Genomic DNA, 27,966 nt, shown 5'->3' with positions numbered 1-27,966 from the left:
CTTTTTGGACTAATGTTCAATTTAAGAGGACCACAGTTTGAGAACGCTGGAGTTATCGAGAAAAGATGAACGCGTGAATGAACAATTAACTGGGAGCGATTAAGATCGACTGAACACATCGCTCCTATAAAACTTCATATAATGCGGGGCATACAGCACCTGAATACCCTTTGCATATGCCTAGAAAGTATGAATATAAAACTTTTGAGTATACCATCCACGATTGGATTGATGTACCACAGGATAATACCAGCATCATTCTTTTATTAACTTTGGTTTCTTACGCCATCGAATTAATTACCAGAAACGAGTTTCGACATGCATAAGACAACTGCAATTTGGTAGTGAGATTAAAAAATACATTTATTATCTTCGTGCATTATCCCTGAAAATTGATCAAGTACAAAGTTAAGTACAACTTTATTAAAACTTCTGTTTTTGGCTATTTTAATACAAGGTGACAAATACTAAAATGTGACACATGATATGAAAACTAAATTTGAATATTCAAAATGTTTGTTGTCTACTAACAGTTATAATACACAGTTTATAAAAATGTTGTTCACTTTTGTCACATTCTTCTGATATGACCTTTACGATTCACAATTTAAGCAATTACAGAAATACACCAATTAACCATTGTAACTAGGCTTGCTGACTTTCCCGATCACATTTACTATAATAATTTACACAGTGCTATCTGTGTTGGTATAATTTGGCTCAGACTCAATTGTATTATTAAAACAAAAACCTTGGAATTACTAGAAACCTACGCTTCGAATTTGTTGCCTGTTATTTTAATTTCAAGAACATGAGCGTGCTCCACAAACATTTACAAAATAGCTTAACTACTAATTGCTGTTCGTAAAAGATTTAGAAGACTCATTAAGCTAAGTGGATAATAAATGATATCTTAACGGGACGTTACATGGTATAAATACTACATTAATTTTTATGTTGAATACATGTGCTTCTATATACCGAGTGGTTCCGAGCTGTTTCCGGAGTGGACTCAGTGCCATGAGGCGATTGTGGACTTCACTTACAGAGGTCAGGGCGGTCTATAAAGATAGAAACAAAGGCAATGGAGGAAACGATGCGCTGACCACACACCACCTAGACGCATGTGCATTCTGCTCTTGTAACTTTGATCTAATGTGAATGCTAGAGGCTGGGTGAAGAATAATATTCGTATTTGAAGACCTCAACAGGGACTTATTTCTCAAAGTACTTCTTCTTTAATGTGCAGTTTACCACGTTAAAAAAAAAGTTTAACGTCCCACGAATATGCTCTTTAGGCTAAGGGAGACTATAATTAACGCCAAGTGAATGATGAAAGAATTGGTGGAATAAGGAAGTAGGAGGAAACGGAGTACCCTGAGAAAAACCACGAACATGGTGTTATCCATCACAAACTTACCTCTGATGCGTGGATCGAAGCAAGGACCCCACGCATAAGAGATAACTGCTCTGCCACTGTGTCCCCTATAATAGTAGAAGTCATTTCTAAATACTTCTCATTATTTTATGGTAAATACAATTGTAAACTATTTGATTTTGAAAAGTTTTACGCTATTATAAAATCAGTACGTTTTGAGAAACAGGCCTCAGATTTAATAATTAGAGCTGAAATAATTATAGTTTTAAGCAAGAGTAGTTAACGGTTTTTTTTTTTTATATAATTCCACTGCAATTATTATAATTGAGGAGTTTGATGCAATAAGGGCGTAAGTCTGAAACATGCTGTTGGAGAAAAAACGATGTTGAAAATTTAAGTAGTGATTTTTTTCTTACATAAAACAATGTAATATGCAGCATTTTATTCTGATATTGAATGGAAATGTTACCAGGAGGCTAAACAAGCATGGCAAAAGCCACAAATGCGTTTGATGCAAAAAAGGGCGTAAACTCCTCAATTGGTAAGCTTAATTGTAATGCCAATTCTGTTATTTTGATTGATCCTAGAATTATTTTACTTTTTAAAATTTCTGCGTTCTTTCCCGCTAAACAAAATTACATTACCAATCTTCTGTTTATCCAATACTATCAACATTACTTCCTATTTCAAGGTAATTCTTAACCTTTTTTCAACAAATATTTCCATGTATCTTTTGGGCATCCCTACATAGTTATTTGACAAACTTCGTACTACTTTTGTGTTACACATATTACTTCGTGTTAAACGAGTTTAGCAGCAACTAAAACTATAACTGAAAAATAACCAAAAATCTACATCGTAAATATAGATTTATTCATGCTTAACACCAAACACATGAATATTCGTATAAAGTACATACTAATTGTTGGACTTCTTTATACTTGGCTGTGTGTACGTATAAACCATAATTTAAAAAGAAACTTAAAAAGACGCAATAAGCAATTTTCAATTGAGGAGCATGTATCAAGTCGAGAAACTATGTTCTTGAAACGGAAAAATTCTATTGTACATATTAGTACAATATTTTCCTTACATCAGTGTTTAATTTTAGTTCTACAAAATTACTTAATTATAAAAGTCAATGAACGTTGTAACCTTTTTTCACGTTGTAGCCTTCTTTCTTATAGTTAAGCTTATAACCTTTCAACAACTGCATGTATCTTCATCCTGATGCAATTTGCTATTAGTAACTGATAGAGATAAACCGAATTACGTATATTTAAATCAGAGCAACTGCATTGGGAGTACCAGAGCGAAGGATTCAAGCACCCAAGATGTATAGATATAGATAGATAGATGTGTGTATTTTTCATATCCTGTTAAGAGTACGTTTATCTTGGCACGCTTCCCTCCTAAAGGATAGATCTGTCTGTAACGCGTTATTGCCACGCCGCAGTTAAGTTGCGAGTTACAATACGCTAGAAAACAGCAAAACGCCATACCACTCAAAGTCACTGTAACACACTTGTTCGCTGTGGCAACTAAACACTTCAACTACCCGCCAAATAGCAATGACTTCATTTGATGGGCTTGCTCACAACTAACGTCACTTACACGACAAAGCCAATAAGACGTCTATTGGATTAAAACGTTCACGTGAGTGCTAGCAGGAAGTATTTTAAAAGCCAGCCACGTGCACTGGAGGGAAGTGTGCCAAGATAAAATAAAAGTACTGTAAATATCGAAGGGGCCAAACTCGGGAAGTAAGCACTTCTAAAAGTTCTTTTCCATTAACAATGCCGTTCATTCCTTGAGTTACCTTCACTGAAGCTAAGTGGTTTGTTGTCGACTTTGGTAGGGAGGATCTGGGTTCAATTTCCCGTGAAACCACACAATTCGGGGCACAAGTTAAACTATCTTCATCTGTGATATAGATTTAGTGCTGAAGAGGTCACGTCATTCGCCCAGAGCCCTGTACACGATATCATAAATCATTTCACTTCTTGACCTATCGATCAGACGAATGCAAATGAGAACTTAAAAAATAAAAAGACGAAGCAAGCTGACTCTCCATTTCTCTAACGTGAAAAAAACAAACAGAAATACACTTAAATAAAATTTTATTAATATTATTTTAAACATACAGAGCTTTGCAGGACAGCGTAATTTGAGTTCTGACGAAGTTGTACTTTTAAAATGTCTACGTCCCCGAAGAAAAAAATTATTTGCAGGTTGGTACAAATCTTGGCCAAATAGTTATTTTAAATATGCACCACGCAAACTTTGATGAAAATTATAAAATCGTTATCACCTAGTCAGGTATTACTTTTTAAAAATTCAAAATCTTTTCGCAAATAACGTAATGTCTCTTTTCAAAACACAGAATCTTAAAAATACTTGGATATCTATCCTGCTCCACGTCTTTCCACTGTCCAAAGCTATGGACGACTCTTAGTTGAGGACCTACAAACACTGTAACAGTAATTTTCCTACTAAAGTTTGACCTACACGCAGTAGTGGGTACGGCTAGGACTTGATAGTTTGAAAAGATCTGATACCTTACTACGTGTAATGAAAATTACTGCATGACATTTTCCTTGGTATTTGATGTAAATATGTTTAAGCCTTATAATTAATGCAACTGTATTATGTCCATTGCTGCAAATGAAAAATCCTGATTGGCACTTACACTCTCTTCATGTGATGCACCAACTCGTAAATTTAAAAATCTTACACGAATAAAGAATGTCTTATTAATTAATGCAAAAACAGACTGACAATTTCGTACTATGTATCCGAACTTTATTCAAAGGTAAACACCGTTTAAGTGTCTCACATAACGGCTGTGTCCTAAGAACAGTCAAATAACTTAACGCCAAACGCCAATGAGTAATTAAATAGTTATGGACAAATAGCTGTCTTGGCTCGTCGATATAAGGAAGTGTCCATGCATTATTATCTTTTTATTTTAATAAACTATATTCAAGAGTGGTATGAAATAACAAAAAGGCTAATACTGCATTCGCAAGCCAAATGTAGAATTTCATCTGTGCATTTTTTATATTTTTTTTTTCAAAAGTAAAGCACGACAAAGTGGTTACTATCAATATTGCCAGCCTCAAAAGTGCATCATGGTGATATTTTAATAAATACTATTGAAAGATACTCGAATAGGCAATTGGCAACTTTGACTCAACAAATTTGACTCTTTCAAAAAATTTTCTATACGTACTAAATATAGCATATTGATTATATTTTCACGCTCCTTTTCAGCACCAAAGCTAAGAGAGACAAAACATCCCTAAGTGAAGTTTTACGCCCCTTTTTACACACCAAAGCAGAGTTTAAATTGTAAACCACATGAGTAATCACCGGGAAATCAAATCCAAGTCAACATACATGACGAGTTTACATAGTATGCGGCTACGTAGGTACTCTGAAAAGGACACTGTGAAGTGAGTATACTTTTTGGTTAGCGTATAAACAAAAAATTTAATTTTCCAAAACATTTTTTTTTAGTACGCATGGGATAAAAAAAAAAAATTACAGATTGCTTTTACATGTTCAGTTTTACTAGCTCCACATCATGTGAATTTTAACTTTGATACTATTGACACTGTCCAAGTATTGTAAATCATAATTTCCTTAGTTAGTCGACATTAATTACGGTACTTTTAATATAATTCATGTGTTCAATACAAACAAACCTACTGAGAAAAAAATTCAGCATTGTTATTCATAATGTACATGGAACTAAATAAATCACATCTACGCAAAATATTAACACGTAATTTCATTCCAGCTAAAACTCATTAAAAAAACAATTATTTATCTGAGATATCAAATTTCTTACAACTAATTCCGTATTGGTCACTTCTGATTTCATATTAATTCTAAAATCAATGGCTTTGAAATAAAAGGTTTACTTACGTATCCTGGACTAAATTGGAGATCCCATTTAACCTAGATATAACTAGCTACTAGTGGATGTTTACATATACGAAGATGAGGTAATTAATCTTTAGGATCTAACTTTGTCACCAGAAACTAACTAGCAATATCTATAAAGTTAAAAGTTTCTATTAATTGCACAGACACATTCAAAAGGTGTTCCTTCTTACAACTCATTTCTTTTCTTCAGTACTTGAGCTACCGGAAGACCACTTCTACCATTAATTTCTTACAGAAGTACGAAGTTTCCCCACTAGAGGGATCCAAGTAATTAGTGCATTTTTGAATGTAACCTCGAAACTTCAATATAAATTTGTAATGTTCCTATTTTCCACTGAATGTTTTTTTTTTTTTCTTTCTTTCCTTTCGAGTAAATGAGGTAATTTACACATAGTTCTCTGTAAACGTCTTCTTTATTCTTTGCTGTAAGGCGTAAACATTGCATCTTATTTGCCAATTTATTCAGAAAATATTCAGTTTCATCACAAGCACACCGCTTTGAACATGTCGGAACAATTACTCTAACGAGTCGATAAACTTAAACAAAGTGATATGTACATCAACAATGGAAATTCTTCTGAGCTATTTTCTTGAAGGGATGATTTCAGGTACTTCACATGTTCCATAGTACACTTATTTGTTGACAAAAAGATGTTTCCTACGTCATCTATTATTGTCGCATGCATTCCGGCTGTTATACAAATCACTAAGATTTACGTGTTCGATTTGTATGTATGCATACGGAAAGTAAGATTCGAGTCAGATGTTAATTACTTTGTAAAAGTTTATCATCTCAATTAGAATTACCATATATGTATATATAATTTCTTTAAAAAAGGCACTTTCAAAGTTATGGACCAAATACCAATTGTACGCGGTGTACACAGTACTGCTTACACCTTTTGTACTGTTGTATGAACATTTTTTTTTTTTTTAAGTCGTGTATTTTTTGTACCTCAGTGATAACTTGTACTTCAATTAAAACATATATTTATGACACAATATTTAGATCTCTGCAGGTCCTTTCAATAAAACCTCACAAAAATATCCAACACCCAACAAAAGAAATATATTATATAGCGTGCCTACAAAACGTTCCTAACGTGTCACATAGCCATCATACACTTACATGTTGCAGAGAGCACTTATAATACAGTGTAAAATATCGTTATTGTATTCTTTTCCTTTCTCACATAATATTCCGAACAGTTAAAAAGTAAAATTTCAGATTTTACCGAGAGTTATGCAACACTACAATAACAAGAACACTTACGGAGTAACCACCAATGAACATGTTCAAAAATAAATACATACTGTTTCAATAAAAATATTTTTTTTTCTTCTCTGTACATTTATAAATGAATTCAAGGCAGTGTTAAAAATGGTTTGAAATGGTCTGTCAAACCACACACATGAAGTGCACATACAATTAGTACAGACTACATTCATTATCTATTGCACTATTACTAATTTAAAATGATTTTTTTTTTCTTTCTTTAAAATTCTTTAATCTTAAATTATTCCAACACGTAAAACATAATTAAGTTCTTAGATATTAAAACAGGACAAAAAGTGATTCAACTTCTCTCTTATTATTCTTATTAATAATAACATTACTTACTACCACCGGTCTACCATGATGCTCTTATTACGATAAATCATCAATCCAATAATCTTAATCTACGATTGCCACAATATAAAGGTTGAAAATACATTCACTCATAAAAGATAGTGGATATGCTTCATCAACACATGATCAAGTTTCTAGCAATAATTCTAAGTCTAACCTTTAAATTGTAAACAAAAGTTGCACACACACTTAAGCGAAAAGCTAGTGGAAAAAAAATCGAGATCGAAAAAAATATTTACAGTCAATACTCACGTGTTATTCAGAGATTTGTCTAATATAAAATATTATTCTCTTGAATTTCAACATAGCATTTAAATTTGTCCAAAATGAAATATATGACAAATATAATTTCCTTATTATATAGATACACATCTGTCTTTATATATATATTATTGTACAAGAAAGTGAAAATTCTATGTTTATTAATAATCTTCTAATGTATCAACTACCTATTCAATAAAAACTTTTTTTTTTTTTGACTGATTCACAGTCATAATACAATGATCCAACGTTCTGCCAACTTCGGTCATTCCTAATTAAATATATATTTTTTTCCTTTCCATAGTAGGAATATAAAGCCGCAGGTCACGTGTTATATCAAGCTTTCATGGAAAACTTTTCATCTTTTTCTTCCTCTCGTTCGCGCTCCCACTGGAGATCTGGAAATTCAAAACAAAATTTTATTAACACCTGTATAAAAACCTTCAACAAAGAGAGAAATACAGATTAACAGAAATACGAGGTGCTACCCAAAATATCAGAAATTGTCATTGTAAAATTCAGAAAACTACTCTTACGTCCTAATGTCACCTCCGTCATGCATGCAATGATTCCGGCATTGTTCCCAATTTTGGAAGCACTCCTGGAAGTCCGAAGAGTGAAGGGTTTTCAGGACCCGTTGCGATTCCACTTGGAAATTTTCAATGGAGTCAATAGGTCGCCCTTTCAACGCGAATTTCATCTTCGGGAAGATAGAGTTCGCAGGGGAGTTGGGAGGGTCAGGACCGTTGCAATGTTGTTTTCTCGCCAGGAATTCCCTCACAACCCCGATGGCAGAACTTCCTTTGTCTTTCTGCGAAGTCAAAATTTTCTGCAGAAATTCGAAAATAAAAAATCAAGATGATACTATCATGTTTTTATTACAGACGAAAATCATATTCACGAAGAAATTAAATGTCGACTAAAAGCAGGGAATTCGTGTTACTATTCGGTTCAAAATGTCTTGTCGTCGCGAATTCTGTCGAGGAATTTGAAGCTTAAAATATATAAAACGATAATCATGCCTGTTGTTCTGTATGGTTGCGAAACATGGTCGCTTACTCTGAGGGAAGAACATAGACTGAAAGTATTTGAGAACAGGATCCTGAGAAGAATATTCTTACCCAAGAGGAACGAGAATGGGGAATGGCGGAAGCTTCATAACGAGGAACTACATAGTTTATACGGTTTGCCCAACATTGTTAGGGTCGTCAAGTCTAGGAGGCTTAGGTGGGCAGGTCATGTAGCTAGAATGGAAAAAAGTAGAAACGCTTTCAAAGTCTTGACTGGTAGACCCATAGGAAAACGACCATTAGGAAGACCTAGGCGCAGATGGGAGGATAATATTAAGATGGATCTCGCAGAGATAGGAATACAAAGTAGAAACTGGATGCAATTAGCTAAGGATAGAAGTCAGTGGAGAGCTTTTGTGAACGCGGCACTGAACCTCCGGGTTCCATAGGCCATAGAGTTAGTTAGTTAGTTAGTTAGTTAGTTAGTTTCATGAAGCATGGTAAACAAGTTTTTAGCGGAATCCCTAGTTCGAGTTATAACCTGTGAAGTCTCATTTTTTTGAAAGTTTTACTTATGGAGGTCCACTTAGAATAATGTATGTAAGCTGGTCTGTTATTCCAATATCATCACTAAGTTTATCCTTTGCTGCTGGCCTTTCCTCCATCACATTAGTAACGACTGAACCCCAGCTTTCACATAATGGTTTCAGACAATGGTATACTCAAATAAAACATCATTAGCTTTACTGCAACAGAGTATTTGATGGGGAAAAAAAAAAAAAAAAAAACTATATTTATGCGAGTCCTCCGTGCATTTAAGACAACTACACATAGCAGGCTTGTTTTTATAGTTTTCTGTTGGCTAATTTTATTTATTTATCCTGCCCCCCCCCCCTCTGGCAACTTTTCTGCACAGGCGCAGCAAATTTTCTGCGATCACATCGCAGATCACATCACGTTCTGCTATGGGGCTCACAACGAGCGAGGTGTGCGCCAAAGCGTTGTCATGGTATAGCCACCAGCCTTTCGTTTGCCACAGCTCTGGCCGTCTGCATCGAACATCTTCCCTCAGTCTCTTCAAAACCTCGCAGTAAAATTTCCCGTTGACATTCTGACCAGATGGAACAAACTCCTTATGCACAATTCCTCGAGTGTCGAAAAAAGTATTAGAATCGACTTGATGTTGTTGCGAACTTTTTCGGTCCTTTGTTGCAGCTCAGTGCACGCCTGAATCCTGAGGGTTTTTTTTCTTTTTCTTTTTCTTTTTTTTTCTCGATGCTAAGAAGGTGAGGGACAAACTTCGCTGCAATTCATCTCATGTTCAGTTCATCGGAGCATGTACCATACAACAATCGCAATCTCTTACAAACATCGTGAATTGTTTGCCTTCTGTCTTCGCGAATCACATCACACACTTTCATGATCATCTCCGGTGTTGTGCAGGTTCACGGTCGACACGAGCGATGAAATATTAAATGTGTAATCAATCCTCTGTACCAATGTAGGTCATGTGGTATCGTAACTCTGCACCGTTACTGTGTTATAGGAGCATGGCATGGCATGCTGACAAACAATGTCCACCTCCTGGAAAACAATGCACCCGTTCACTGCTCGAATTCTGGCCAGACAGATGCACGACCCTAAGTATAAAATCAGTCATAATTCACGTTTTCTTTTGACCGTATATTATCTTCATTACACCTCTTCCCAACCATGCAGTCATTTCCTAGGGGCAAGTACATCTACAATATTGCCATGTTGCTTTGTGAGGTGCAGTAATGGATTTTGGACCACTACACCTTATTTTACGTTCGGACCTATTACACAGCAACGGTGAGGTTATGATACGTATATTACCACATGACCTACATTGGTATGAAGGATTACAAATGTAACATTTCATCGCTCTGTGATATGTGGAAGTGGGTCAGGGTAAAACTTTCTCGCGCAACTCTCGTTAGCAGGCAAACTTCGAAGAAATCACAAATGTGCAAATTATTCAGAAACTATTGATATGCGACCCCAGATGGATGTCATCTAACTGGCGAAAAATCATTGAATGTATGCTAAAGTTCTTCACAGATATACTAGAACTTATAAACGTCTGATCTACTACACCTCTCAAAGACTACAAAACTTCACAGAAGCACTTGGAACAAAGAGTTGGGAATTTTGGTGAACTTTTGTGCATACTGACCAGAGCACCAGAAAAATATATCATGGTGTAACAGAAGAAAGAGAAAACTAAAAATTGATTACGTTCATTTCATCGACAACTTAGTTTGTCGACACGATCAGGTCATCCACTGAATTGCTTTGTTAAAACGAGTATTCGAAAATAATCTAGTTTCACTAGAACTCACAATTTCTTTAAAATCAGCAAAAAGCTCGGAAACTGTGAATATAGATAAAATCTGTAGAAATTATGATACCCACGCCAACAAGTTGAAACATGACAAACATTTTCATCAGCAGCGGTCACTTGCACACCATAGTTTTAAATATTTAATTTTTTCAAAATAATAACTACCTAAAAATACCTGTTCTTCGCACGGGGAACAAAAGGTTTACAGGAAGTTATCTGAATCCCCTTACCCCTTAGGATACGCACTCAATCCATAAGATACTCTACTTTTGTCATAAATTTTGGAACATCTTAACCCCATAAAATACAAACTTAATCTGAATGACATGACAAAAACCCACCTTGACGTAGATACTATATTTTAAAAGTTATTTCAACCCGGCCTCAGAAACTATGACTCGACACTATTCTCAGTCATTTTGGATATTTTATTTTCATCCTTTCCCACCTATCATGATGATGGGGACTGAATGTGGACTTACACAGGCTCGAGAGTGTAGGTATTCATCTTAGCGATTCCAAAAACTACGGATTCAACACTAACATGTGTCATTTTCGATCTATTTTTACATGTCCCCCTTCCGATCTCACCCAGGGAATGCTAAGGATTTCTTACCCAAACTTTGGGCTGAACTGACTCGTACATCACAACTCTAACCCGTATATGTATATCAACATTACCTGCCATATTGTTAGCCGAGGTAAGAATGCATTTCGAACAGATGAAATCAGAAATTCATCGTGTGTGTAAAGTCTAAAGGCAAGCGTGTTTCTGCAGATTTGATCGAAACTCAGTTACTAACAGCGGGAAAAATCATATCACCATGTGGCACTAACAGAGAAAAGAGAAAGCTGTATCTATAATATTCGCGAAGTTATCATAGGTACGAGAGCCTTACTGCATCTGTAAGTTTGCGACTTTTAGTTAACCAGAAAACTGTCACTTTCTCAAAATCAGTTTTTCAGTAGATGTCGTTTTTTCCCTTTCAAACAGAGTTAATGTTGCGAAAATGAATTTTGTTATAGTTACAACCTATCGAAGACATTACATTGAATTTTGTCATAGTTACAGCCTATCAAAGACATTACAAATAATAATAATAATAAAATGCCTGGCTGGAACACTAATACGCATCAATTTCACAAGAGATCATATTGTCAGAGAACGTGAACTTACAACACACTCCTTTCTTTGAAAATTGAACCTTCCAGCTATGACGAACAGATAATCTGGTAATATTTTTACCACGTTTTGGAGAAATTTTACTTACATAACCTGACAACCGTGACCGCAAAACACCTAACATGTAAGTCTTGCGAGAACTGAAAAAACTGAAATCTCCCGCTTTCTTTCCGAATCAGGACCAAAAGATTAGATGTGAATAATACTCTATTTTCGACATTCTGACTTGAACATCTCGCAACGGACAGAAGTTTCATTTTGATATTCTGGCAGTTGCGATTTCCCGATCAGCTACCTTTCATTACATGTTCCTATTTACAGTCTTTGTATATTAATCATTCTGTCTCGAGCTTGCTTCATCCACATATCTCCACTTTTTCTGCCTCCTCCATTAAACCTTGTTTCAATTTCTTATCTCGTTCATTCTATCTTACCTCCACCCTACACAATTTCATATTACAGATATATCTTCTTTGCAGCATGTGCCTCTTTAGTGTTTTCTCCTCTTTTAAATACCTGCTCAGATTGATTTGCCCGTACGTTCTTCCGTCCATCATAAGTAGCACCAATCGGCACAACTACGGTCTACTACAAAATGATAGTACTTTACTTAATTACACAGCAAAAAATGGTGTTAAAATAACACAAAATGACTACCACTTTAGCGTGTAACTTGTGTGTTAATTTAACATCAAGGACATCCCCTTCTGAGTACATAAAAAAACTAGTAACTAGCATTGAGAACCTGTATTGGATTTTGTTAGCTATGAGCAAAGCTACGCAGTATATTTGGCATTTATGCCAAGTAATGAATAACGTGCTGTTTCCTATAATCGGTCACGAAAATAAGTTTTGTAAGCCTTTGAATTGTTTGATATCAGTTATATGAGTAGCAGTTCTGCCATCTGTTGTTCTTATGTCATAACACATATGAACAACAGATACGAACAGCAGATGCCAGCACTACTATTTATGTAATTGCTGTCACACAATTCAAAGTTATATAAAAGTATTTTCGTGACGATTATAAAAAAAAACAGCATGTTGTTAGTTACTTGGCATAAATGCCAAATATACTGCGTAAAGCTTTGCTCATAGCAAACAATAAAATCCAATGAAAATTCTCAATGCTAGTTACTACTTATTTCTGATATGCTCGGAAGGTGATGTTCTTGATGTTAAATTAACACACAAGAAGACGCTAAAGTGGTAGTCATTTTGTGTTACTTTAACACCTCATTTTCTGCTGTGTAGTATCGAAATTTCGGGATTGTTTTCGTTCCACGTTCAAACCTCTTGTGCACAAGTTTACGAAATTGAAATTTCTCAATGTGTGCACAAGTTTACGAAATTGAAATTTCTCAATGTTTATCAATAATTATTCACGGTTCCCACTCTCTTTCCCCAAAAAATTTCCAGCACAAATCAACAATTTTCAGGACTTCGACAGAAAGATATAACAGGACTGCCAGTGTAGGTTCAAAACTCAAAACAGTGAAATGAAAAGTACAGTAGCTTATGCAGTGATTATCAATGCAATGACACTATTAATATACAATGATTAAATACACAAAGCGGAGCGTAATAAGCTTTTTTTTTTTTTTTGCCTCCGAACTCCCCCTACAGACACCCGCTCCATCCACATCAAGCACATGTATTTTCATTCTTTCTACATGAAATTTTAATTGTGCACCGAACAAATTTACAAACAACAAAAACCTACTTTTCGTACATGGCATCTTCATTGCATGACAGAGTGACAGATATAATTAAAAAAAAAAAAGTATTATATTGTGTGATTTCCTCATCTGTAGACAATCTCTCTTCTTTAGTGAAGCTGCTCTACGGATAGCATTTGACTTTGTCAATAAAGTAAAGCAAGACTTCTGCTCTGCTTCATGTGCAAGCTGGTTTGCTTGTCTCCACAGCTTCACTTGTTTTCACCAATTTCCCTTTCTTTTTCTGCAGCTGCTGTACATTTTCACTTATCTCTTTCCTCTTGCTCTGCACTTCGACTTAGCGCTGCCTTGCATGGAAGGCATGATGCAGCACTTCTTTCGTGATGTTGATTGAAGTAAAGTCTTTATGAGAAATGTTATCACACACCAATCTCAGGCCGACCAATGATTTCTCCTTCATATTTTCAACCAGCAGATTTTTATTTACGCTGTAACCTCGTTCGACAGCAGCCTCCTTTATGATTAACAACAAATCTAAATTCTTCCAAGCCATCCAACAGTTTTGTGTAAAAACAACCTTGTCACAATTCATATGAAATATTACTGAAGATTAAATACTGTTGCGAAAATAGACTGATCATGGAGGATTGATACTGGCACAAAGCACAGTTTCTGGAGGATAGTGCTAGTGGACAGCATCTAAGAATGGGTTGACCGACTAGTGGATGAAAGAAGAAGAAAAGTTCTGCCAGCCAACCATCATCATGTTGGGAGAAAGAAAGCCCACCAACCACCCACACATGCAGGATCATGACAAATTATTATTCAGTACATAAACAGGAATAGCAAAAATAACAATCCATTAAAATGTTCATTATAATTATGAAAAATCTGACATTCAGTATTTCTGTAAATTTCAAGGACAAAAATGCATTTTCAAGGACATTTTCAGGATGTTTCCAGGACAAAATCAATACAAGAACATTTCCAGGATTTCCAGGACAAGAGGGAACCCTGATTATCGCTAGGAAAAACAGACATGCAAGTCTTGACAGGCATTAATATTTCATTCAATTTTAAATTACGAATACATTATTTTAAAGATAAAGATCACCATATCAGTCTTTTTTGGTTACTACTTGTACACTAACTAGAAGGCAATGTTTTGAGATTTATTATAGAAAGACAACTTACTTCTTCGCAGTTGTTGCACCTCTTCTGGTTTTCAAAGGCGAAACTTCTTGCTTCTTTTGAGGAGATGGAGATTTTACAAAAGTGCGAGTTCTTGTTCTCGCTCTGGAGAAAAAAAATTATAATAAACAATCAAATTAAACCACAAAGAGTCAAAACCAATCTAAGCCGAATAAAGGAATGTATGATGCAAAAGCAATGTTACATGCAGATCGCTCTGTATCTGTTTTTAATTTACAACGTAATATTTACAAAATGGTACGTATAAATTGTATATTATATATACCTATATATACTATATATATTATATATATACACTCTATATTCGCTGCCAATCCTTTGAAAGTTTACATTAATAAAAGAGAGCAATATATATAGTATATTAAGGATGTTAGAAAAGTTTCTGCAAACTACTATTAACAGTGGTGCTAAGTGTTCCGCTATTATAAAATTTGAAACAAGAGGTTTTTTAAAAAGATTTTACTGTTTCTTTGTTGAAGCCTATTCGTTTCTTTTTCAGAGCAGTTTGTAAAAGCAGTTCTGTGCGAGAAATGAAAATTTCTCGAAAACAACACTTTCGGGTAATGATTTCAAATATAATTAGCACCGAAACAATACATCGATTGACTTTATTTGGGTTTTGGGGATGACGTACCATCCAATAGGACTGTACAATTGATTATCCGAATTCCAGCGCGATTGCACTTTTGTCAGTGATAAATTTCGTGAAAATCGTCTATTCACCCCTTTTGTTGTCAGTAAGGTTGATGCAATGAGCGAAATGAGAAAGATCAGTATGTGACGACAGAGATTCAGGCATTTTACAGAGTCATCTGAACAAACGGAAACTTTCACTTTGGATCCACGAAACTTGGCCGAAGCTCAAAAACAGGCTCGTGTCAATTGGTGTAAAGAAATCCTCAAAAAATTTAACTGAGGTAAGACAAATTTGGAATACTGCATTACAGCGAACGGAACTTGAATTTATTCATACGAACCCTAAAGTAAGCTGCAATGCACTGTTTGGACGTTTCAAAAAGAGGAGAAACCAATAAAAGTTGTTCATTCCAGGAGTGTTGCCAAGCAAATGATTGCTGGTTTGTTTGGTTACACACATGTGGTATCCAAAGCTTTAGAAGATCAAGGATTGTAAATGATGGACGTAAAATAACCTCAAATCGTCGCATCACAAGAATGCCAGTTCCCTCTAACACACTAAACCATTGTATTTTTGTCCAGTAAAAATGTCGAATTAATGACTCATTGTTTGTATTCACCTGATTTATCACCTAATGACTTCCTTTTGTTCCCACAAATGAAAAATGAGATGTATGAACGGTTTCTGTCGCCTGAATCAATTGTTAACATATTCCGAACAATGGTTTCTGAGGAAACAGCCTCAGAGTGTAAAAATGCTTGGAAAACTGGTTTGAGTGTTAGTAAAAGCATCGATCTTAAAAGATGAATACGCTCAAAAACAATAATGCAATTTTCCAAAATTTCGCAGGTCTCTTTTCATATCGTTTGCAGAACTTTTTCCAGCGTCCTTCGTATATATTCACTGAGTCATCTTTGCCACAATATTCCTCCTAAATGGCTTTACTCAATAAATTTTGGAGTACTAAACTATTGTTAATGAAAAGTATAAGTTTTACTACTCAGGGGGGTCAGGGAAGATATGCTTTCATTCAGCACTAACTATACCACACACAAAGAATACATACAGACACGCATCTTCCTATATGCGCTGTGAAAACCTGTTTTGATCATCTAAACAGAGAAAAGAGATATCAATGCAAGGAGTTGGTGCAGCCATCCCTTTTCGCACGAGGTGTCAAGGATTGTTAATAATCTGCATGTTTTCTCTGCTTCGCTAGTTTGTGAACAGTAGATTTAAATCGGAAAGATCCCTTAGAAAATTAACCGCACTGCAATATTTGCCTACTATTCATTTATTTGTGTTATTTAGTCATTTGTGACTTACATAAAAGCAACCGTGCACTTATTTGATTTCAGTTTCTTGGACTACTGTAACTAGGTTTAGACATTCATTTTGCTACTTATTTTCTTGTCTTGGCACATCATGACTCCTTACCCCAAAGTCAATCGACATTTCCACACAGCTCATGTCAGACCGGAAAATAATTCTGAGCCATGCAGCAAGAGGCGCTACTGTGCCCATCGCATGATTGGGCACCTCAAATTTCAAATTTTTTGCTGAATTTACTGTCTGTATATTTCTTGTCTATGGTAGATTATGAAGATGTACTAATGATTTACCTTATATCTTTATTTGCATGTATATGAACACCCGAAACTCGTGAGGAGAGGCAAGTTTTCCTGAGATATCCCTGAATCCAATACTGGCTTCGGATACCCGATACGATATTATGAATAAAAACAAATGTTTTATGAAATGTGTAAGAAGCAATCATTACAACAAGCGACGATATACAAAGAGTAAAAAAGTGCACAACTGGACCGACCATCCAACCCGAATTTCCAGCTTATCGTGTCGATAAGTACACCGCTATCCAATCTACGCACTGAACAGCTTACATCACATTACTCTTGGAGTTGGTCCTGGTCGTTTCTTACAATTATAATATATAATGTAATCGACAAGTGTTTCGGTTGTCCAAGCATAACAGGAATTGTGGTACAGTTCATGTAGTCAGAATGGCTGAACACAGACTTCAACTTACGGCTGTTTAGGGAGCGGACTGGGTAGCATAGTTGTTACTGCATCAGAACGATGTCAAGAAACTCGGGTTCGATGCCTGGCTCAGCAGGGCATTTTTTTCACTCTGTATATCATTGAATTCGCACCTATAGAGGAATTGATGTGATATAAAATCGGTTATTTCCTTAATTTATCTGCGACAATGTTACATCCACAAAGACTGATTCTAACCAACGCTACAAATAACTAAAACACTAAATTGTCTGTAATGCTTCTAAATGAATAAATAAGACTGTCTGTTTACAAATATGACTCCGGAAACCCCAATATGCATTCTAATACGCCTTAATACAAATAGTTTTTGTATTACTGGCCAAACAATTTACTGTCTCGTCATACCAATTACACCTATATCTGTGAATTTAATTACATACATAAAGTACGAGTAAAATAGATAAACAAATAAAGTAAATTAGTAAAATAAATAAATAAATAAATAAATAAATGAACGCTCGAGTTGAGAAGCAGTAACATACCCAACTCAACTCCTTTCGTTGCTTAGAAGCACATTTACAGTAATTAGTATTATACGGGATACCAGATTAAGACCTCAATTAGGGGGAAATATTAGTTAAAAAAAATTGCATGTCTAAACTACAAAATTCTTATAAAAATGACTAACGTAATGGTCAGACCTCATATGGGGTAAGGGAAAAAAGAAGGAATTTCACAAAAATACATTTTCGAGAAAACGGCGTTTTAATATTGAAAACCGCATACAAAATGAATAGGTTTAGTCAAATCTTTTGCCCTTTTTACATGGACATTTCTATACCTACGCATGCATGGTATATGCCGTCAAATAGTACCAAGAGTCGTCAACAGATAGGGCGAAGCACTCGTTAAAGCACACACATGGACATTCCTTGTTTTTTCCCTTACCCTTCATATTGTACACCCTGTTTCAAAAAGAATATACGTATTACGAAGAATTATTTTGTCCAAACTATCCATCGCTGCGCCTCGGCTCGGCTATTGGAGAAACGAATACATAGTCTAGTTTATATTAATAGACGCTAGATGTCAGTTGTCTTCTGCTTAGCTTGGTAACCGTCATATGTTTAAAATGGCTACTCCGCAGCAAAAATTATTTTGTGTTCTCGAGCTTGCGACCCAGTGCAAAGACGTTTCAGGTTGAGGTACCAAATTGATCCTCCGAATGGGTGGAACATTCGCAGATGGTATCGACAGTTTGTAGATACATGATGTGTATGTAAATGAAAGAGTCCTGGCCGCCCTCTTGTTCCTGAAGAAAATGTTGAACGAATTCAAACTGATTTCCAACGTAATCCTTCAAAATCAACTCGTCGTGCCAGTCGGGAGTTACAAGTGCCGACAACAACAATTTGGCGTGTTTTGAGACGTCGGCTGGTTATGAAGCCGTACAAGTTACAACTGTTCAAGCTCTGCGTCCTGATGACAAACGCAAACGTGTGGCATTTTGTAACGAGATTCTGGATGCTATTGACAATGGTAACACTTTTGCACAACGCATCGTGTTCAGTGATGAAGCGACTTTCCGTGTTAGTGGTCAGGTAAACAAACAAACAAAATGTTCGAATTTGGGGCATACAGAACCCACATGCAGTCACTGAACATGTACGAGATTCGCTCAAAGTCAATGTGTTTTGTGCGATATCCTCAACATCTGTTTACCGCCCATTCTTCTTTAATGCGAACACAGTTAACAGTCAGCAGTATCTCGCTATGTTACAAAACTGGTTGTTTCCGAGGCTGCACGAAGACAACTTCATTTTTCAACAATACGGGGCACCCCCTCACTGGAGTCGCCAAGTGCGTGAATATCTGAATGAAACTACCGAACCGTTGGATTTGTCGTAAAGAAGCTGGCGACTTTGCATGTCTCAGCTGGCCTCCACGGTCACCGGATTTGATACCCTGAGACTTCTTCCTGTGGGGTTTCGTTAAAGACAACGTTTATGTACCACCACTCCCACAGAACCTGGAAGAGTTGAAGAACCAGATCCGTACTGCCATAACATCAGTGACGCAGGACATGCTTGCCCAAGTATGGGAGGAATTTGAGTATCGATGTGATATTGTACGTCGCTGATGGAGGACATATTGAACATCTGTAATTTGAACTTTGAACTGTAATTTGAACTTGAGAGGTTCGTAAATGTGTGTGTAAAATTTCATATTTGTATGTCTTAAAGTTTAATAAATATATGCATTCAAAATACGTATATTCTTTTTGAAACAGGGTGTATTTTCAAGATCTGCCTATGACATGATTTATGCAAACTACAGTCAAGAATATGATATTTGAAAAAGAAAAGGACCTGAGTTTTGATTTATACACTCTGTCTAGAATAACAATCCAATGTTTTGAAAAGTCGGTACTCCATCTCCTTGACCAAGACAATTTGCAACCTACAGATTTACTAGACCAACTAAACCGATTGCTCCCAACTGGGCTCCGCGCTAGTGTAATAGACTATGATACAATTTTTTACATTTTTGATTCTACAGACCTTTGAAGAACCTGAAACCGACCAAAATAGTTTCCAATTGGATCCAGCACCACCTAAACCCGATCCATCGCCGACGATGAAGATTTTTTAGTATTGCAGGAATTTGAATTCATTAATGTACTTCAAATCCTTAACACAAAATCCAGATGATTATATCCTTGAACTCCTAGGCAAATACTCGATTTATTTATACATACCTACAGCAATTGCTCAGAATTTCAGACCCATCTCCCAAAAATAAATTCTTAAGTATATCGAACACTCACCTTTTTGGAGGAGATGCTTTGGTTTCAGTGTGTTCCTCTGCTTTCCGCTTTAACGCGGATTTGCTTTGAGATCTTTTGGCAACAGGACTGGGGCTTTTATTTCCACGCCTATAAAGAAATAATACGTAAATTACATAATTAAAATTCCTTTATGGGCACATAAATCTAGTATTACGCTTTTACTTAAAATTAAAACAAAACCTATTTAAACTTGAGGTATTATATCAGAGAAGTTATTTATTTGCAGATTAATCTTGTCGCTCCTTATCCACATGAACCAGTTGTTGTCACCTCTTTGAACATGTGCATGACGAGAACTACAAGACACGTTTAACGTTAATGACTTTTCGTGCAAATCTTCCATATCAAGGGTAGTGAAATGCAAATACTCAGTCAGTAACAAGGTATTTCTGATATGCTCTGAAGGTGATGTGGTTGGTGTTGAATTGACACACAAGTAACACGTTAAAGTGGTAGTCATTTTGTGTTGTTCAACACCTTATTTTTTGCTGTGTACCAGCCTGTTTTCAGCAGAAGTTTACAATATGGTACAGTTATTTAAAAAAAAAATCATATCCAAAGTTCATATTCTCATTTCTTTTCGAGACATACAACCAACTGCCATTTTCTATTATTATACCACTGATGATTGTTCTCACAATGCATAAAGCAGTAAATTAATGTACGTCGAACAGAACAATATGGTTCGTAACACGACAGGCGGAATAATGTCCAACCTCACTCATATTGACCAGAGTTAACTACAGTATTTCTCATCTTAAAGAGCATATCAGGAGTTAGACAAAGAAATTAAATCGAAGCAGCAATGTTTACACTACAAGCCTGAAACAAGCAACATTCTTACAATTACGTAAGCAAAGCTGTGTCCATTTTCAGTCTTGTAATAATCGTAATAGCTTCGTATCCAGAAGATACTCGGTTCAGTTATTAACTTATCAATTTCGACTTTCCTACTAGGATTAAACCACCACTAACATGCCCTTATTAAAAGGTTAAAAATAAAAACAACATACCTTGCTTTTACTTCTGTTTCTTCCTTCTTTGCCTTCTTAGGAGGTGATGGTAAGCTCTCGTTAGATGTTGATTTCACCATGATTGATTTTCTTGAAGTTTTGGCTTTAGTATTGCTCACTTTCGGCGATTCACTAACATTCATGATTTCATTGTCTAGCTGTTTAGGATTTACAGATTTTCTACCTTGACGCGTCTTCCTTGGAGTTGCCTCTTTTTTCGCTTTCTTTGCGGTGCCAGCAACAGGCGATGCAAAGGCTACTTTCCGTGCCTTTACTTTCACTGGCGACTTCTTTGGAGATTTTTCGACAGGCGTTGCAGCGCCTCTCTGTCGAGTCTTTCTTGCTACAACTGCTGGACTTTTCTTAGGAGTGGTCTCTCCCGTTGGTGGGCCATGCTTTGCTTTCTGTGGGCTAGTCGACCTTCTTCGAGCAGGAGAGACAGCGTCTTTCTGTCCTCTTGTTTTCCGGCGAGAAACTGCAGGACTACTTTTAACAGGAGATTCCAGGGTAATAACTGGTATCTCTTTCTCTGAACGCGGGCTGTTCTGTGTTTTCTTACCACCCTTTTGCCCTCTTGCCTTTTTACCAGACACTGTGGGACTCTTCTTTGGAGACGGTGGTTTCTCTTCAATGGCTTTTATTTTCCCACTTCGACCAGGAGATGTAGTATCTTTCTGCCCTCTTGTTTTCCGGGAAGACACTGCAGGACTGCTCGGCGCAGGAGAGTCCAATGTAATAACTGTAATCTGTTTCCCGGAACGTGGGCTGTTCTGTGCCTTCTTACCACCCTTCTGCCCTCTTGTTTTTCTTCCAGCGGCTTGGGGACTTGCCTTTGGAGGTGATGGTTGCACTACTACAGGTTGTTCTGCTTCAGTAGCTTTCCTTTTCACGCCCTTCCGTCCTTGCCTTTCTGGAGATGTATCGTCACTCTTCTTCTTTGCAGGTGAAGTATCTATTTTCTCATTAACCTTTCCTCTGCGAGATCTCTTTTCTTTCACTGGAGAGGTTTTCACCGCTCTTTTACCACGGCCTCTTGTTTTACTTGACACTGGACTAGTGACAGGAAGTTTAATATCAGCTTTCTTTTCTTTTGTACTAATTTCTTTCTTTGGAGATGCTTTTACATTTACAGAATTACTAGGTTCGACAGCAAACAATAATGGAGACAAAGATACCCTCAAAAGATTTTTCTTTTTACGTGCTTTAGCTGGCGATTTACGAGGAGACAAAGGCTTTTTAGGAGAGTCTTTTTGTTTAATGGGGCTTTTAGATGGTACTTTGCCTTGTTTCTTTCCACCTCTGGTTCTTGTGCGGCTGCGACTTTCAGATTCTGTTCGGCTGGGAGATTTCAAAATTTCTTTTTCTTTCTTACTGCTGTCTGAAGCCGTCACTTGACTGGAAGGACTAGCAGACTTTGTTCGTGAAGGCGATGGTGATTCTTTTCTCGTCGTGGAAGTTCGTCCAGGTGATTTTGACCCTTTCCTCGGACTACTACTACCAGATTTTGGAGATTTCGAATCTGTTGCAACACTGCTCTTTGCAGGAGTCCCAATCCGCCCACCAGACTTTGATCTAGCAGGAGATGGAGAGACAGTTCTTGATGAGGCTGAAGTCGAAGATCTGGAAGGCTTTCTTCCAGGACTGACTGACTTCTTTCTCATTACAGATGGCGATTCCTTCCTTGGAGAGCTTGGAGACTTCAGTGGTGTCTTCATTCGACCAACAGATCTCGATCTTGCAGGTGAAGGCGATTCTTTTCTTGGACCTACAGCAGGTGAAGACCTGAGCAGTTTTGTGGTACTTTCTCGCCCAGTTGTTTTTTCTGATTGTTTTACTTTCGTCGGAGAGGTAATTGGAGATTTCAATGCCTTCTTTCCTGCAGGTGTTGCCACACGGCCCACTGGACTTACAGCTTTTGGTCTTTCCGGGGATTTACCCCTTGGACTGGCAAGACCAGGAGATTTAGACGCCTTTCTAGAGCTGTTTATTGGGCTTTTCACGCGGCTTGCATGACTTGGTGACTTTGTTCTCACCGGAGATTGTAATTTACCCTTTGGACTGGGAATAGCTGGAGATTTTGACACTTTTCTACCACTGCTTTCAGGCGTTTTCACGCGACTTGCAGGACTTGATGACTTCGTTCTTACTGAAGACTGTAATTTATGCCTTGGACTGGTAATGACTGGAGATTTCGATGATTTTCTAGCACTGCTTACAGGCGTTTTCACGTCCTTTGCAGATGTTTGTACTGGAGATTGTAATTTATCCCTTGGACTGGGACGACCTGGAGATTTTGACGACATTCTGGCACTGCTTACGGGTGTCTTCACACGACTTGCAGGACTCGTTGATTTCGTTCTTAATGGGGACTGTAACTTATCTCTTGGACTTTTCAGGCGGTCCACTGAACTTGCTGCTTTCGATCTTTCCGGGGATGGTACTTTTTCTCTTGGACTGGCAAGACTAGGAGATTTCGAGGCCTTTCTGGAACTGCTTATCGGAGTTTTCACGCGACTTGCAGGACTTGCTGACTTCCTTCTTATCGGAGATTGTGATTTACCCCTTGGACTGGAAAGATCTGGAGATTTCGATGCTTTTCTAGCACTTCTTACAGGTGTTTCCACGCGACTTGCAGACGTTCTCACTGGAGATTTCGAGGCCTTTCTAGAACTGCTTATTGGAGTTTTCACGCGACTTGCAGGACTTGCTGACTTCCTTCTTATCGGAGATTGTAATTTACCCCTTGGACTGGAAAGATCTGGAGATTTCGATGCTTTTCTAGCACTTCTTACAGGTGTTTCCACGCGACTTGCAGACGTTCTCGCTGGAGATTTCGACGACTTTCTGGCACTGCTAACAGGTGTTTTTGCACGACTTGCAGGACTCGCTGATTTCGTCCTTACTGGAGATTGTAATTTATTCCTTGGACTGGCAACACTTGGTGACTTCGATGCTTTTCTAGCACTCCTTACAGGTGTTTTCACGCGACTTGCAGACGTTCTCGCTGGAGATTTCGACGACTTTCTGGCACTGCTAACAGGTGTTTTTGCACGACTTGCAGGACTCGCTGATTTCGTCCTTACTGGAGATTGTAATTTGTTCCTTGGACTGGCAATACTTGGTGACTTCGATGCCTTTCTAGCGCTGCTTACAGGTATTTCTACGCGACCTCTAGGACTCTTTGATTTTGCTTTTGTTGGAGACCGTGGACTGTTCAGAACTGGAGATCTTAAGATTTTAGTACTATCTGCAGGTGACTTGGCATCAGGTGCTGGGCTCACTGAATTCATTTTTGCTGGAGATTGTGAACCCTTTTTGGCAGTTGTCCTTCCACGACTGGCCGGACTTCCCGGCGTTGCCCTAATTGGAGACGATGATACTTTTCTTGGGGATACAATACCGGGAGATTTCGGTGTCTTTCCAGTACTGCTTCTACCACGTATTTTGGCACGTCCTATTGGACTTGCTGACTTATTTCTAACCGGAGAGGGTGACTTTCTTGATAAAACAGGTGAAGACTTCGAAGCTTCCTTAGACTCAATTGGCTCGCGTCCCACTGGACTTTTCTTTTCTCTGCTTGAAGGTGATTCTTTTCTCGGTGTCATAGTAACTGGTGATTTCAAAGACTTTCTAGCACTGCCTCTAGCTGGAGTTTTTTCACTTCCTGCTGGTGTCGCTGGCTTACCTCGTGCTGGAGATGCTGAAACTCTAGGCGAAATAACAGGTAAAGATTGCCTGCCTAAACGACCGCTGGGACTTGAAGACTTCTTTCTACTTGCAGGGCTTTCTGGATGGCCCACTGGACTTCCTTGTTTCCTTCTGGATGGTGACTGTGATTCTTTCCTGGGGGAGCCAACAAATGGTGATTTCGACGTACGACCTGTACTAGCTCTAACAGGCGTTTTTACATTGCTTGCCAAGCTTCCAGTTTTTCTCCTAGTTGCAGATCGCGACTTCCTTGGAGATGTTGATTTCGCAGGACTTGCTGACTTTCCTCTTGTTGGAGATGGTGACTGCTTTCTTGGAGGAACAGGTTCAGGGGATTTCGACAGTTTTACACTACTACCACTATCAGGAGATTTTACTCGACTTACAGGACTTGTAGATTTGCTTCCACTTGTGAGTGATTCTGTAGATGCAGATTTAGATGCTCTTCCGGAACTACTTGTAGGTGTTTTCACTCGACTCGGACTTGCAGGCATCTTTTTAGTTGAAGATGATTTCCTAGGCGATGTAATGGGTGAAGATTTTAATGTCTTACCAGGACTTCGTGAAGGACGTGTGGCTGCACGTGCTGATGGCGTAGCTACCTTTTCTCCAGTTGGAGAAACTGATGCTATTCTTGGAGATTTCAAAGCCTTTTTAGCACTACCTCTGACTGGAGATTTTATATGGCCTTTTGGACTTCGTGACTTCCTTCTGGCAGGAGATGGTGACTTTGGTGATAAAATAACTGGTGAAGTTCTCGATTCCCTGGCACGACTGTGTGCAACGGGCGTTTTCGTAACGTTTGATGGACTTAATGATTTCCCCCTACTTGAGGGAGGCGATCTACTTCCTGATACTACAGCATCGGAAGATTTTGGAGTCTTTTCAGCACTAGCTTTGACAGGTGTTTTTGAACGATTTATTGGACTTCTCGATTTATTGGCTGAAGACGGTGTCTTTCTTTGCGACACAACAGGTGAAGATTTAGAAACTCTGGTCAGACTGCGTGAAGCACGTGTTTCCGCACGATTTGCCTGTTTTCCTCTATTCGGAGATGGTGATTCGTTTCTTGGAGTGCCAGCTGCTGGAGATACTGACGCCTTCGCAATACTACTTCTAGCTGGCGTTTTCACTGAATCACCCGGACTTGCAGACTTTACTCTAGATGGAGATGACGATTTTCTTGCACTAGTTGGAGATTTTAAAGATTGTCTTGCACTGGCTCTAGCAGGTGTTTTCGTACGATCTGTGGGACTTGACGATTTGCCTCTAATTGGTGACGGTGATTCCTTCCTTGAAGTAACAAGAGCTTCCACGCTACGTTTTGCTGGTGTTTTAACTCCTCCAATAGATCTTGATCTTGCAGGTGAAGGAGATTCCTTCCTTGGAGTTCGGCTTTTTGTTACAGGTGTCACAGCCCGACTTGCAGACTGTCGAACTGGTGAGACTGACGCCTTCCTTGGAGTTTGTTTTAATGCTGGTGATTTTGATGATTTCCTGCCACTACTACGTGCAGGTGTTACAGATTCTCGTGAAACCTTTCCTGGTGTCTTAAAAACCGGTGTTTCAGACGCCGTTTTCAATGGAGTTTCTTTCTTCACTCCTCCCGGTGACTTAAAAATGGTTCCACTTCTCGTTGTTGCCTGTGGGTCTGGAACTAGACCTACAGCCCTCTCATTTTTAACTGGCGACTTTCTAGTTGGACTTCTGGACTGAGATCTAGGAGATTGCTTAGGCAATTCTGCTCTTTTACTTGGTGTGTTGGATTGCGATCTAACAGCAGAATTCCTTTCTCTTGCTCGTGGAGATCCAGAGCCACTTCTTGGTGTTGATTTTCGAGGTGTTACTTCATTAAGTTTAGCACTACTTCTTCCTGTTCTAGTTTTTTGCGGACTTGGAGACTTGAAAAGTTCACTTAAATCTTCAACTGCACTGTAATCAGATTTTCCATCGGCTTGAAATAATCGCTTAATGCCTTCTATTTTTGAATAGTCAGGTTTTGGTGACTTTTGAGGAGTTTTCAACATGCGGCGGATTGACGTAAGAGTAGCAGAGACGCGAGGACCCTTTCCACGTCGTTTCGAACTACTCTGCAAAGGAGAAACTAAGTCTTCCTTCGGAATATTAGGAGTCTTCACGCTACTGAAATCAAAGTTGGTTATATCCTCTGGTGTGGTGCTCAAGTCCCGCGCTGACCGATTCGATGAAGTACTTCGTCGAGCGGGAGTTCTCGATTTTGAACCAGAAGATCTAGATTTTGGGGAAATATTTCCTCTCTTTTGAACCGGAGTTTTTACGAGTTCAGCAATACCATCTAGATCAACGTCCTCTTCCCGACTCTTTGTAATCTTTGCGACTGTAAATGGGTGCTTTCTACCTTTCCGTGTAACCACAGGAGTCTTTACCTTCTTCTTTCCAATTACAATCGTTTCTGGAGAGTTCACATGCCCTGTTGAATTAACTTTGGCGTTCTTGGGAGGCTTTTTCTGTAAAGATCAATATTTCTCCATTACTTCAACTTATGTTGCTCAAACAGCAAGTACATATACACAATCAACAAGACAAATATTAGTATAATACCAAATAAATCAACAGAAGTTCAAGCCAAAAATTACTTCTATATTTTGTTAGCAAAGTAGATGAGTCACTATTAAAGTAAGCCATTTGGTGTTACTTCAGTTATTAATCATTGGGTTAATCGTGGAATTAAATTCTTATATTTATCATAATATTGCCAATTTAATCCACTTCGTGACAATGGTAATAGCAAAAGAAAGTAAACTAAAGGATTCGTTACTTAAAAACGGGATATACCAAACTGGCCGCGAAGTTGTTAAATGTCTAATGAAAAACTTTATTTTACTTTGTTACTGCGAAACGATTGCAGACGTAACGGTAGCGAAACAGATGGAAAGGATTTACAGGGAAAATTAGGTAGCATTTAAATCCATGATGGTTATAATAATATAAATAAAATTACAAAGAATACATTCAACAGCTACCACAGTTTCTGTCCAGCTCGGATGTGGTAAGGTGAGAAGAAATGAATAATAATAAAGTTGGGATGAAGTA

General features: G+C 37.7%; 1 protein-coding gene across 3 annotated transcripts in view; it reads right to left on the bottom strand.

Annotated features, from left to right (window-relative positions):
* Positions 1–337: 337 nt before the first annotated feature.
* The window catches only part of LOC145667104 (uncharacterized), a 78,631-nt gene continuing 51,002 nt past the window's right edge, over positions 338–27,966 (bottom strand). For all 3 annotated transcript variants that reach the window (XM_081734842.1, XM_081734841.1, XM_081734840.1), the window contains exons 8-11: positions 21,187–27,380; positions 20,153–20,260; positions 14,652–14,753; positions 338–7,618 (exon numbers count right to left, since the gene is read on the bottom strand). In XM_081734842.1, coding sequence (XP_081590968.1) covers positions 7,579–7,618; positions 14,652–14,753; positions 20,153–20,260; positions 21,187–27,380 — 6,444 coding nt within the window. In that variant the 3' untranslated portion in view covers positions 338–7,578. The remainder of the gene's footprint in view (positions 7,619–14,651; positions 14,754–20,152; positions 20,261–21,186; positions 27,381–27,966) is intronic.

The sequence above is a fragment of the Thermobia domestica genome, chromosome 12, assembly GCF_964235325.1.
Source record: "Thermobia domestica chromosome 12, izTheDome1.hap1.1, whole genome shotgun sequence".
NCBI classification, from domain to species: domain Eukaryota; kingdom Metazoa; phylum Arthropoda; class Insecta; order Zygentoma; family Lepismatidae; genus Thermobia; species Thermobia domestica.
Note: the sequence above shows the minus strand (reverse complement) of the source record. Positions and strands in the feature narration are given on the sequence as shown.